The sequence below is a fragment of the Simochromis diagramma genome, unplaced genomic scaffold, assembly GCF_900408965.1.
Source record: "Simochromis diagramma unplaced genomic scaffold, fSimDia1.1 OVJJ01000387.1, whole genome shotgun sequence".
Classification (NCBI taxonomy): domain Eukaryota; kingdom Metazoa; phylum Chordata; class Actinopteri; order Cichliformes; family Cichlidae; genus Simochromis; species Simochromis diagramma.
In genome coordinates this window covers 6,470,204-6,483,079 of record NW_024387152.1, presented here as the reverse complement: position 1 = coordinate 6,483,079, position 12,876 = coordinate 6,470,204, and the positions used below count along the sequence as shown (strand labels likewise).

Here is a 12,876-nt window from a genome sequence, read left to right as displayed (position 1 = left end):
TTTAAAAAGCACACAGGTTTTATTGCATATCAATTTCATGTATAAATTCTTCATAGCATTGGAAAGATTACATTTGGTATACATTGCTATTCTACAGAATTAACATCAGAGTCATATCTTTTCAATGAAATTTCTCTAAAGTACATCTGCAATAATCACAAGCATCAAAAGAACTGCAATTTCAGAATTGTTCAATATTATTCTACAATCCTTTATTGTTTTTCATTATGTCTTCTCTGACAAGTCTTTTCTAAGTCTTTCGGGACCACCTGTCCAAACATCTGTAAGGCAGTCAGAAGTTGAAGTCAAACATACTAACCTAACCACATGTACAATAAGTGCATCTACGAATTTCTTTTTTTTTTTCCTTCTTTTCTTTTTTTTTTAATTTTTAATTTTTTTGATTTGATACACGTTTCACAAATGGACATCATTATGACTGCTAACACGTCATGCACAATAATTTTTTTTTGTTTGCTTTCAATAAACATAACAGAGGCGATATACAACTCAGATTTTAACAAAACAAGCACCATCCATTTAAACCCATATTTTTCAATGATTTTTTTTCTTCAGACAAATGCACCATGTTTTTCATTCTTTAAAATACTATACAGTTAAAAAGAAACTATGTATATTTTTTACTTTCTCCTGTAACAGCGGGGGCAAACAGCAACCATCTTCTATTTTGCTGAAACATATTTCAGTGACCACTTGCCAGAATACGTTCTGAAGCTGGCAAAATGAAATACCTATATGCCTTCAGTTCCTTTGCTTTACACAGCGCGTACTTATTACAGTAGTCCATGACAAGAATTACTACAAACAGTCAACCTTAAAACTTAATGACCCAAGTCTTTACATTTTGTAACCACAAGTTGGAAAGCAATGCATTTACCATGAATTGAATCTCATTCAGTAGAATTATATAAAAAGAAGACATCTGTCTTTAGAAAACTGAGATGATGCAGCAGTCCTAGCATCACACTACCACCTACTGTCATGAAGAAAAATTACAGTGCTTCTGTTATCCTTACCTCTCCATGTTGAGCACAACATGCCCATCTAGTGAAAGTGAAACCAAATGTATCTGTTCTAACATTCAGGGACCTAAGCATGATCAATTATTGGCTTGGACCCATATGATTTAAGTGCTATTTTCAAAATACAGCATCAGGCCTAGTTAGAAAAGTCCCAGTATGCGGAGAGGAACAGTGATCAACAATGCCCACGCTCCACCTTTTTGCAGCTATCTACAGTAAATTACTCACGCCCCTCCACGGCACAGCTACCTTGTAGACCATATGGAATGAGTTTTCAGTATGACCTCAGAAGAAGAATTTCAGATTAAGAAGTTATCAAGTGTTTCGGTTTTCCCCATCCAGCTAGACAGCTAGACATTTAATTTGAATGGACCGACCAGCAGAATTACGATGCCCGTTTTAATACTTTCTGTGGTTTGTTTTTATCAGTTCTTTTGGTTTAATGAGTTGTTGTCTTTCTTCTCAAATAGTCAGTGATTATGCCATGTTCGTGCAGTTGTGGCTGTGTGCGTTTGAATTTCAGACCGTATAAAATTGGACAACTCATTAAAAAAACAAAAAACAACAGTATTTGTTGGTTATAAGACATGTATTAAATCTCAAACAGATGAAAGGGGGAGCTCGATGTTGTAGAAACTACTCAGATTCAATAGTGTAACAATGTAATGCCCTTTTCATGACATCCATAACGAAGGTTGTCCAAGCCTGCCCCCTTTAGTACTTGAACCATTTTGAACAAGACACATTCAGCCTACTGGGTAAAATGGTTCAACTAAAACAAGGAAATAAAAAGGCTAAACACTGCAGGATGTTTCAATGCCAAATAGGATCTAAGACTAACTACAGCTATATTTCACTATAAATAAAATCAATTAATTTCATGTTTTTTGTTTTTTTGTTTTATTTTGTTTTTGTTTTGATTTTGTATTTTTTTCTCATTTTGGCACACTAACCCATCAAAACCAGAGATTCTGAATCTCCCTCATGTTCTGATAGTTTACCATTCCTTCAGCAACAAGAAACGAGGGATAAAATGACTTCTTCATTTTCACTCCCCCTGCCATGACAAAACAACCAAAAATAAATACAAACACACACTTCTGAAATCAAATATATAAGCGCTTAGTAAGAAAGAACAAACAAAGAAACTATGACAGCAAATGCAAGCCCCTTGGAAATGAAATGATTGTCAGAGAACAAAACATTTTCTATGGGTTATTTGGCACATACCACTCTTCCTATGAACATCTAGGTTAATTTGTACATCATATGACATATCATACAATTTTGGTCCTTCTCTAAATTAATTATATTAACAATTAAGCACTGCAGTGCCTACGAAGAAACAATACTGTGTAAGAGGAAAGAAGCATTAATGTGAATAAAATTAACAAATGACAATGAAACAAGCAGAGAAAGACTTTCCTCATTTTTTTTCTGAACATGATTTAAATCCATTTTCAGCATGATCAAGTTTGAATAACCAATTACAATGGCTAGTGGCCCAGATAACTCATTGAAAGCACATTTGAACGTAGAATAAAATTCTTTAAAAAGAAAAAAATCAACAGTCTATTGTATCTGCCAATTCTTTAACTAACATTTAGTGTGGTGCTATTGTTGATTCTGCTGTTACAACTGAAACAAAATCAGTAAATAAGTCACCCATGGTTGGTGGAGGAAACACGGAAACAGCGGTCAACACTCTCACTCTATTCTTGGTGAAACAGTGCCAACTTGTGGACATGCAGTGCCAATGCAGCATGTCTCTGCAGTGTTTGTAGTAGGCGGTGTATACAGACTTTAGAGACGTATCAGTCATTAAGAGTCTTTATGAGAGCCTTACGCAGGGTCTCTGTGGTGCTGCGGTAAGCCTTGTGCACTTGGGGAGGATCAGAGTAATGCAGAGTTTCAATGCTATTGAGAAGCATTCATCATGTCCTTCACATCAACAGGAGCTTAGCAGTGCGTTCGCTTTGACAGTCTTTGCAAGACCCTTCACCTGGGGGAAAATCTTCCCCTTCTTTCTTTAACAAACACTCACACACAGACACACACAAAACAAGCACACACATTCACACACAAACTCATTCTTTCTATCTTGAATGTGTATGACAATGAAATCTTCTCCATCATCCTTTGTCTTGCCCCCTACTCATGTCCACTCAGTCTTTCTGTTCCTCCTCCTACTCTTCCTCCCACCTTTTCTCTCTCTCTCTCTCTCGCTTAGATGTGGTTGAGTGGGTGAAAGCTGCTCGTCTCAGACGGTCCACCTCCCATGCTCAGCCAAGCGTCCAGAGAGTTCTGGGAGGGCGCGTGCAAAGGGTTGTTCTCAGAGAGAGACAGCATCATTGCATAAGCCTGTGAAAGAAGAAGACGGATGATTTTTAGGAAAATACAGAAACTTCAGTAAGCTTTCATTGTGTCCAACGACACGTCCAGAAATGAAAGGATTACAGTACATCTGGTTGCTGGTGTTTCACTCAAGTGTGATTATCTTCGAATTTCATGACTTTATACCTTGTAACAAAATTTAATTAAATTGTTTTAAAACTTAATACACCAGCAACGAATAGAGAAGGTTGTAGGTGATGTGTTAGTAAGTTAAGTGAAATTCAAAGATATAGGAAAGTAGGAAGAGAGGTGCTGTTTAGCTCCTGAAAATGTGAAAGCATCCATCTCATCCCTGATCTTTCTTTCCAGTCAACATATTTTGCCCTTCCTCCTATTTTATCTGAGCGACTCGTCCCTCCCTCTTTTAACGGACATCCAAAAGCCAGTCACATACCTGGGTTTTAGCCTGTCTGTACAATGTCTCTTTCAATGCCTCAGATTCTAGCGAAGTGTTAAAAATGTCTTTAACATCGAAAGGCTGCTCGTCACTGGCTGCTTTACGTAAACCATCCAAGCTCTTGGGAAAGCTGGGCAGTGCCTCCAGGTCCAAGAGAGAGCCCTCCTCCTCTATACACCTGCACACCGAAGCATGGGTGGATGGAAGAAATAGGGCAGCGTGGATGGGTTGGTTGGAGGATGGATAGAAAAAATTGATGGAAAGATATAAAAAACAGGGATGGAACAGATGGCGAGTTAATTAGGGGAGGGAGAATGTGAAGTGAAGAGAAAAGTAAAGGTATGATTAATAAAAGGGATCAACGGACAGCAGAAATAAAGTGGAAGAAAAGGGTTGAAGAGTTTAAAGAGTAGTTAAAGAAACTAGCCTAATCAAAGCACTTGACTTTGGGTTACATTTCTGAGAATCTGTGTAGGGGACATTTTTAGTACATGTGTTATCCCTGTTTGCCCTTGTCGATTTACAGTGCTCTTTAGGAAATGCATTAGTTGGATTGTTAAGTATTGCAAATTTTGTTAAAACTCAACATTTGCTGTACATTTTTGTGGTTGTTTGGGATATATTGGGGTAAATCTTGTCAATGAACTTGGACCTTTTCTGCTAATTTAAAACAGACAAATACCTGCGAGTGTGTTCATAGCTCATCGCTAATGGAGCCGCCTCTGCCTCTTCTTCTTCCTCATCCTCCTCATACACTCCTGTTGTGACAGGAGACGGGGACTCGGGCGCCTCGTCGTGCGACTTCTCCGTCAGGCTGCCTTCCTCCTCCTCTTCATCGTCACCCTCCACTTCCTCTTCCTCTTCCTCTAGACCCTGGAGACCTAGCTTGGAGTTGGACAAACTGTGGCTGGGAGGGTGCTCCTCCTCAGGCTGGTCTGATCTGCGGAGGGATCAAAGGTCAGAGCAGAGAGGAAATGTTAGAAGTGCGACATCTGAGTTAAAGAGGTTTGAGTCTCCCAAGCCAATCAGGAGGGGCCAGAGGGAAACAATGGGAACACAGAAAAGTTGAATCGTGGTCAGTATAGTGGCCTGGATTTTAGTTAAAAACACATGTAGGCAAACCAAATGGGAGTTTGATTTTTTTAAAATATGATTTCTAGTGTAAATTCCTGATTTTCTTTTTTTTTTTTTTTACTTTTTTACCACAAATGATCAAAATGTAAGATAGAGGCTATGTCCCTCTTGAGCTGGCTGGGCGGCTGTTACCATTTCCTAACCTTTTAACAATCTGACTCATCATGAGTAGCAAGAGAAACAAAAATAATCTAATGACAGCATGTAAAGTCTAACTCCCGAGTCCACACAAACAACATGGGTGCTGACAGTCTGCCTGGACTTTTCCGATGGCCCACAGATGATTAATTGACCCGCTCCTCACAAACAGACCAGGGCATGGTCCACCTCAGACTAAGTCCTCTATGCCCCTCAACGCTTTGTAGTGGTGGAACACAGTTTGCACGACTGAAGGAAGATGATGGCTTGGCTGCAAACAGGCTATCAGCACACTACCATTACGACCTGCCATCTGTACATTTTCCAGCCTGCACCCCAATACCCCCTCCCCCGCTTCCATCACCCCCAGACCACGATGTCATGGCTCATGATATCATTTCCTTTGGGATGGCAAATTTACCCCTTTCATTTTTTGCCACACAGTGGACATTTATCAAATCAGACAGGGTTACCTCTGGGAAGGGGTGCACGGGGACAGGATTGGGTCACGCAGACTGGGTGAGTGAATGTGGGTAGAGGGACTTTGTGAGAGTGGAGGGGGGTTCTTCTCTTTCAGTCTAGATTAAATATCACCATAATCAAATTGCAGCGCTGGCTGGCGGGGAAAAAGTACATGCCTGCGAATGGAGAGAGAAGCGTAGCTCTGACATAGGGGGCCCTGGGTTTTGTCATTTAGTCTAAACACGTCAGTTGGGTGTTTGTGTTAGCAGACTGGGGCTATGGGTACACAGTGAGTGGATAGGGGAAGAGCTCAATCATCAGTGGATCTCTTAGATAAATGCCTCAACCCGAGTCCCCCTTAGGGTCCAAACTGAGAGCTATTGCAGCCCGGTCTCAGATGAGGGAGCAGCTCCAACTCTAGTTTTATCCAAACCTAAAACTCAAGCCAAAGGCGGTGAGACATATACCCCTCAGTCCTTACACACTGTGGTGGAGCTGAAAATATGCGTGCACACCTATACTCCCTAACTTTTCTCATTCTGTCCCACCCTGTGAGCAGCAGTGCTGCCTCAGCAACTACAGCATCACCAGTTTGGAAACAGGTCAAAGTTTTATACAAAAATAAAGGCTCCCAGGGGCTTTTATTTTGACTGGCTATGGTGCTGAAAAGGGAATTTTGAAGGGGGTGGGGAACTGTGATGTGGGGGCAGCTAGGAGTGATTATAGATAGTCATCCATGAATGTGTGTTTGTGTTCAGCATTTGACTTCAGTCACTCAGAGGGAGAATAAACAGCAGGCTGTCTGGTGGGAGGACAGAAAGCACAACACTTAGTCTGAATTACAGATATTAAAATGTCAGACGAGGTTGTTGTGGATGAGACTCGGTATTGATCCCAGATGGCAGAGGGGCTAAACTGCCACTGTGTCTTTTGGACATAATGCATGTTGACAAGAAAAAAGGGGGTGTGGGGGAGAATGAGGAAGTGGCAGGCAGAAAGTGAGACTACCAGAAAGGAATCCAGAATGAGACGAAGGCAGAATTAATGCAAGAGAGCAAACCAGAAAATCGCCCTTCTTTTATTTCCCAAAACACAATTCTTGCCCTTTTCTGTTAACTATAAAAGCCTTTCAGAACTTAAAGCAGGAAGTTTCCATTTTTATGAGGATATTTTAAAAAAAGAAACCTGTTTTTTTTTTTTTTTTTAAATAAAAAACAGTTTTCCTTACTTTATAAGCAAGTTACAAAATTTTTAGAGTGCAGCGAAACTAACAGGATTAACACTTGTGCTACTGGTCTGCAGGGTATTTAGAACTGAGCATGACGTTCACAAACACATTAATTAAACTTTAAACATTAAAGAAACTAAAATGTGTGCAAATTGTTATACTGAACAATTACAATTATGTTTTACATTTAAAAAAATGAAAGGTGAAAAATTAAGAAAACCTTTTTTTTTTCATTTATTTTAGTGCAATGGTACTAAGTGTGTTCTAGCCACTAGGGAGCGCTGTGTACCAATTTCCTGGGTCTGTACTGTTGATTGCGGGAAGGAGGAAGGCGCTAGAGATGTAGAAAAGCAGCTGTTTACTTTAACTGAACAAACTTTTTGTTTGTTTTTTGGGGTTTTCATACCTAAGATTAGATGTCCTAAATAAAGGAGATGCATTACAACATTCCTGACAACATCTGACAAGTTCTTTCTGCTGTAGTTAGGATTAATGTTAAATTTAGGATGAGGTCGGGTGAGAATCTAAGCTTGGCAGAAAAGAGTTAGCCACATGGATGGAAAGTAATCGCTGGAGATCTCTGTGAGAATCATGGTACAAATATAATTTTTGTGAGTGGGTTTTCGTCTTACCTCTTATCCGTGGAGCTGGAGGCCTGGTTCATCTCACTGTTGGAAATGAAGTTGCGGATTTCTGAGAAGTACGAGTCCTCCTTCTCATCTAAAAGTGCATGATTTTCTGGCTCTGAGTTTGGCGAGGAGATGGTCGTTCCTAAGTTGGAAAGCATCCCAGACTGTTGGCTCACTGTTGGGGAAAGAGATGTAGACACACACATCCATATGCATAAAAACACATGGACACACACACACACACACACAGACAGCCCACATACCATACCAAGACACACAAGCATCATTAGTGTGATGATCATCGCACAGTTATTTAATTTAGGAAAATATCAGAGGCAAAACACACAATTACTAACATTTAAACACTAAGATTGTGCACAGCTCTCGTGACATTTTTTTGACAAACAGAAAAAAAATGTTTACAGAAATCTGTGTGGAAGATAAACATGATAGCAAAAAGGTTTTATATAAGTTATGCTCTTACATTTTTCTGACAGTTTTTCAGTAACCCATGTGTGAAAATGGATTCAAACAATCAACTAAGCAAACACTTCCTGTTTATTGACTACATTACTAGTTCGTACAGCCATCATTGCAGTTGCAAACTGACCAGGAATGTTCTCGTGCTCGTGCTTCTTGAGATGGCGATCGAGGTTGGTTTGCTGACCAAAGCAGCGGTTGCACAAGTGACACTTGAAGGGTTTCTCCTTGTTATGGATATTGCGGACATGGCGTTGAAGATTGGATGAGATGCTGAATGAACGGTCACAGTATTTACACCTGACGAAGAAGAACAGGGGTATTTAAATGTCAGCTGAAAGTGCAGTAGAGTGAGAAGGGCCCTAAAGATGTATTATTTATCTGCTGAGTTGAGCAAGAAACCACTTAAGGCTCTTGTGATTTGCTTAAAAGTATTCACTTTGTTTTTTCTCTGAAGTTTCACAGAAAGAGACGTACCAAACAAAGTAAAGGCAGGTTTGAAAAATAGCCGTGACAAAGGGAAATATGTCAACTACAGGTATTTCAGAAACTTTCAAGACTCTCTGAATTAAAAATAGAAAGGAATACCTGTAGGGCTGTTCCCCTGTGTGTGTCCGCAAATGTCTGGTGAGATTTGCTGAGCGAGGGAAGATTTTCCCACAGTACCTAGAGCAAAAGGACAATGAGGATGAGTGAGCATACGGCATGGTGCACTTTCACATTTGCACATATTCCACCAACTAGTTTAAATGAAAAGGGGTGCAGACCTGCACGCGTAGCGTTCCTTTCCCTTGCGAAGGATGGCGTCTGAGAGGGAAGGTGGTGGTGAGCGGAAGTTGAACAGCGGATGGGCCGAGTGTTGCAGCGAATTGGGCGGTGCGTCCAGTTTTAGTGCTCCAAAGCCGTCCAGCTTATCTGTCATGTTCTCCATTGCTGACATCTAGGGAATAAGAAGATTTAAAAAAGTTGAGAAATTTTTTGTTTCATGTTTTAAAAACTGGATAAAAATAATTCAACCAGAGTTTGTATTATTTACCGTGTTATGGGTTCAATTATAAAGTTTATAAGGGCAGTTTTAATTTTTTGCACGTAGCGTGTGTTACATCATGATGGCAGCATGTTTATGCGTATTAAAAACAGAAAAGAAAGCACTGAAAACAAAGGGACAATTTAAGAAAGAACAGGGAGTGAGGGAAAGATACAGGGAGGAAGCTTTGAGGAAGCAGCATATCAGAGGTTAGCCTTGTTGTTTGTACTCAAGGCATGTCACCTCCTTGACCTATAACACATTCACAAATGCCCAAGTACTGTTTCTCCAGTGCCCCCCTCTCTGTACAACCTCAGCTTCTACTAATGCTTTGTTCTCTACTTCTTACCTTCTTCTGCCAAAGCTGCTGTTGCAAGCCTGCAAACTGGCTAAATGAGGCATTCAAGAGCCATGACTGGAGCAATACAATATAGTTTGTGATACCCCCAACTGATAGCCGCTTCCCTCCCCCCCCCTAGAAGCTTGTGAACAAAAGAGGCCAGTTATGTAGGAGTTTATTTGCCAAAAACAGCTTACATCCTTCCTTTTTTTTAGTGAATACGGGACGGGAGAGACACAGGGACAGACACTCCGTCTCGATGTGTTTATTCGCAGTCTGAGAACGGGTGCAAGGGGGAGCGGGGTGATTCCGTCATGAGACTGAATTAGAGGTGGCATTGTGTTTGGATCACTGACAGGATCACAGCTGAGACGCTCAAATATGAAAAAAGTTTTTGCAGGGCAGCCTGCGAAAAGTTCGCAATCTACGAGATGATGAGATGAGATTTTAAAGGATGAAAAGGAAATCTGTTTGATGCTTAGAGCCTTGTCATGACATCATGTTTTTAAGATTTTGTACCCGGGTTTAGGGTAATTGAAAAAAGGTACCAATACAAAAAAAAAAAAAAAAATTCTTGCAATTTACCTTAAAAAATAACTATGCTGGCTAACGATATGACATCACGCATGTGAGATATGCAAACGCATGTTCATGTGTAAATGTATCTGTCTGCATGTGCACCAGATGTGTGTATTGCAAAGTCACGGTTGATAGAGGACACAGATTTCCAGGTCAGATTAAACCGTTTCCCCAATGAGAGCCCCCCATTCTCCTGGACACAAACACAGGATGTCCTTGACGGACACGGTGTTATTATCTAGCCAGCCAGCCAGGCACAGAGAAAAGAAAAAAAAACTCCGAGGGGTTTGAGTTATTAGCTTGCCTGTGGGCTCCCACTACATGAAACAATGCCACAACTAAGATTAGCATGGCCAAGAGAGGCAGTTTGTTACAATTCAAATGGTTATTATTCTCTCTTTTATTAATACTATCATTGCTTGTAATCAAGATATGTAGAGGTGGGGAAGGTCTGGGGACAGTGGAACAATGTGACTGATTATCAAAGGGCAGCGATAACAGGCTGTGTCTTCTGAAAAAAGGTAAAGCTGACGAGGTACACAGGCGCCATTCCGTAAACAAAGGAAGAAATCATACAGAACCCTTGAGAAAATAACATCAACACTTTGGAATGATGGCGCTTGGGTCCTATCAATTCAGGTTTAAGCAGCGTGGGAGGCAGGGGTGAGGTATTTTCACATAATACATAGTTTGAAAATAATAGTCAATACTATCTGGGAATAATCAGCTTGTATGCAATACCTGGCGGTCAATTCCCCTGCTTGTTAGTCTCTTGGTGTACTTTCAGTTTAATGTGCACGTAGCATTTACTGTTTCTTAAAAAGAATAGTCTCAAACCGAGCTAGGTTATGTGTGCACTATGTACCTGGGGATGGAAGAGTGGCGGCGAGGGCCGGAGGAACTTGTCCTTCAGAGCTCCTACCGGGTCGAGTAGCTTCCTCTTCTCCACCCTGCTGGACCAATATCAAGGCAGAGGGTTACGTACCAAGGTCAAACTTCATCTAGAATGCCCAACCTCATATTCTTCAATGCATCTACAAAAACGCCTTGATGTTGGTTGTGGAAGTGTCTGGTCTAATCCGGGCTGAAATACCTGTATATGGGGTCCATGAAGAATGCTGAGGGCTTGGCATAGTGCAGTGGTGGTGGCTGGTGTGGCTGTGCCTGGGGCTGCTGGTGCTGGGTGATGGTTGATTGGTGCAAAGACTGTGAATGAGGGTGTGGAAAACCAGATGGAGTTTCATCCTTGATTGAGACCCCTTTTCCACCTCCATAGATGTGGTTCTTTCGATTATGTGGCTCAGCTGGCACACCATTATGACTCCCTCGGCTCCGGCTGCCAATGCTGAGGTCCAATGGCTGTTCTTCACTGCTAGATATTGCTAAATGTCCACTACTGCTCCCAGTACTACTGTTGGGGTTTGAGGTGTTTGTTGGTGTTGAAGGAGCTATCTTGGCCTCCTTGGGTTTCGTGGTGAGATCGAACGGTGATTCTGCTGTGGGAGCAGGAGCTGCCGGGGAACTAGAAACCATTTTGTGCAGTTGCTCACGAGGCGACTTGGGCTCTGCTTTAAAAAACATGCTAGGATTGAGAGCACCTCGATCAGCGCTAAAAGGGTAGAGGGAGTTGTGGAAGTTGGGCAGGAACTGGAAGGGAAACATGGAATGATAGGGCAGTGGACCCATCTTCTTCTCCTGATGAAGTCCAATCAAACCTGGACCAAAATATTTCTCTGCAATAGAAGCGATGGCTTTTATGGAATCAGTGGTGGCTGCATTGGAATTTGTGGTGGTTGTGGGCGGGAGGGCTTGCTCATCGGGTGGGGGGAAGAAGGAGTGCTGCGATGCAGAAGCAAGAAACGGACGATCAATCGACAGGTTCCCTGAACTAGACATGGCTGATATCAATGCACGGTTTGTGTCTTCTAACTGGTGTGCCTCTTGGCTTGATACAGTGCCAGACGGCTTCCTTCTTTTACCACTTCTCTCACGCTCACTCTCTCCATCACTTTCTAGGTCAGAGCCGTCCCCTGAAGCAGTACCTGTGGTGGTGTCCAAATCTGTCCCGCTTGTGGTATTGACATCTTCAAGGTCACTACCGTCAGACATATCTGCCATCTTTGATTTTGGTTTGGCTTCTCCACTAGAAGACAAATCCAGTTTATTCTCCTTCTCTTTGTCTTCGTGCTGACTCAAACTGTTAACACCATTGCCATTTGTGGAACTAACTAGAGACAATGGAGGAGCATCTAGAGGACTCTGAGGCAGCTTCACCTCCTGACTGCTGCTGCTCAGCGGGCTCTTTATCAGTGGACTGGCCGGTAATAAAGGAGGTCGTGGATATAGCGATGGGGGAAAAATACCTGGGAAACCATGTGGGAGGGATGGGAAGCCGTGGGGTCCTGGGGAGAAGGGCAAGCCAGCATGAGGATGAGGTCGGGAAGGAAAGTAGTCAGTGAAGCCTAAACCTGACTGGTTTAAACCAGAAAGGTGGGGATGGTGGGACTTAGCCTTAGCCATGATTGGGCTGGAGCTCATGGGGATGCCAGGGTTGAACATCCCTGCTGGAGAGCCATAATGGTTTTTGCCCTCACAGAAGCGACGGTGCTTGTTGAGGGAGGAGGTAGTGCTGAACAACTGCCCACAGTCTTTACATTTGATCTGGGTGCGGCAGTCAGCATGCATACGCTTGTGGCGACAGAGGTTGGAGAACTGGGTGTAGGATTTGTGGCACACCTCGCCTGGGGGAACAAAAAGATGCAGCCCACCAGGGCCTAGTTAAACCAGTTTTAACACTGTCTCTAACTTTGTATACCAAAGCAACAGTAACATGAACATTTAAATGTAAACGGCTGTTGAAAAAAAGGTTTTAGGAAAGGAAGGAGCTGGTTCGTATGGACAGGATAACTTACACAATCTGAAAAAAAGTGGTCTTGATTTAGTTTGTATATATTTTACTTCCAAATAATTACTGCACACATGTAACAGATAAAATAAATAAAATACATATGTGAGGGCTGTTTTT

The 12,876-nt window shown here is 41.9% G+C and overlaps 1 protein-coding gene across 7 annotated transcripts in view; it reads right to left on the bottom strand.

Moving 5' to 3' along the window:
• prdm16 (PR domain containing 16) overlaps window positions 1-12,876 on the bottom strand; it is a 172,438-nt gene continuing 159,562 nt past the window's right edge. For 3 of the 7 annotated variants that reach the window (XM_040048164.1, XM_040048166.1, XM_040048169.1), the window contains 8 exons: window positions 10,945-12,625; window positions 10,717-10,804; window positions 8,673-8,845; window positions 8,494-8,571; window positions 8,036-8,205; window positions 7,429-7,600; window positions 4,517-4,774; window positions 1-3,404 (listed from right to left, as the gene is read on the bottom strand). In XM_040048164.1, the coding sequence (XP_039904098.1) occupies window positions 3,392-3,404; window positions 4,517-4,774; window positions 7,429-7,600; window positions 8,036-8,205; window positions 8,494-8,571; window positions 8,673-8,845; window positions 10,717-10,804; window positions 10,945-12,625 (2,633 nt within the window). In that variant the 3' untranslated portion in view covers window positions 1-3,391. The remainder of the gene's footprint in view (window positions 3,405-4,516; window positions 4,775-7,428; window positions 7,601-8,035; window positions 8,206-8,493; window positions 8,572-8,672; window positions 8,846-10,716; window positions 10,805-10,944; window positions 12,626-12,876) is intronic. The other 4 variants (XM_040048167.1, XM_040048168.1, XM_040048165.1 and 1 more) reach the window with 3 other exon arrangements.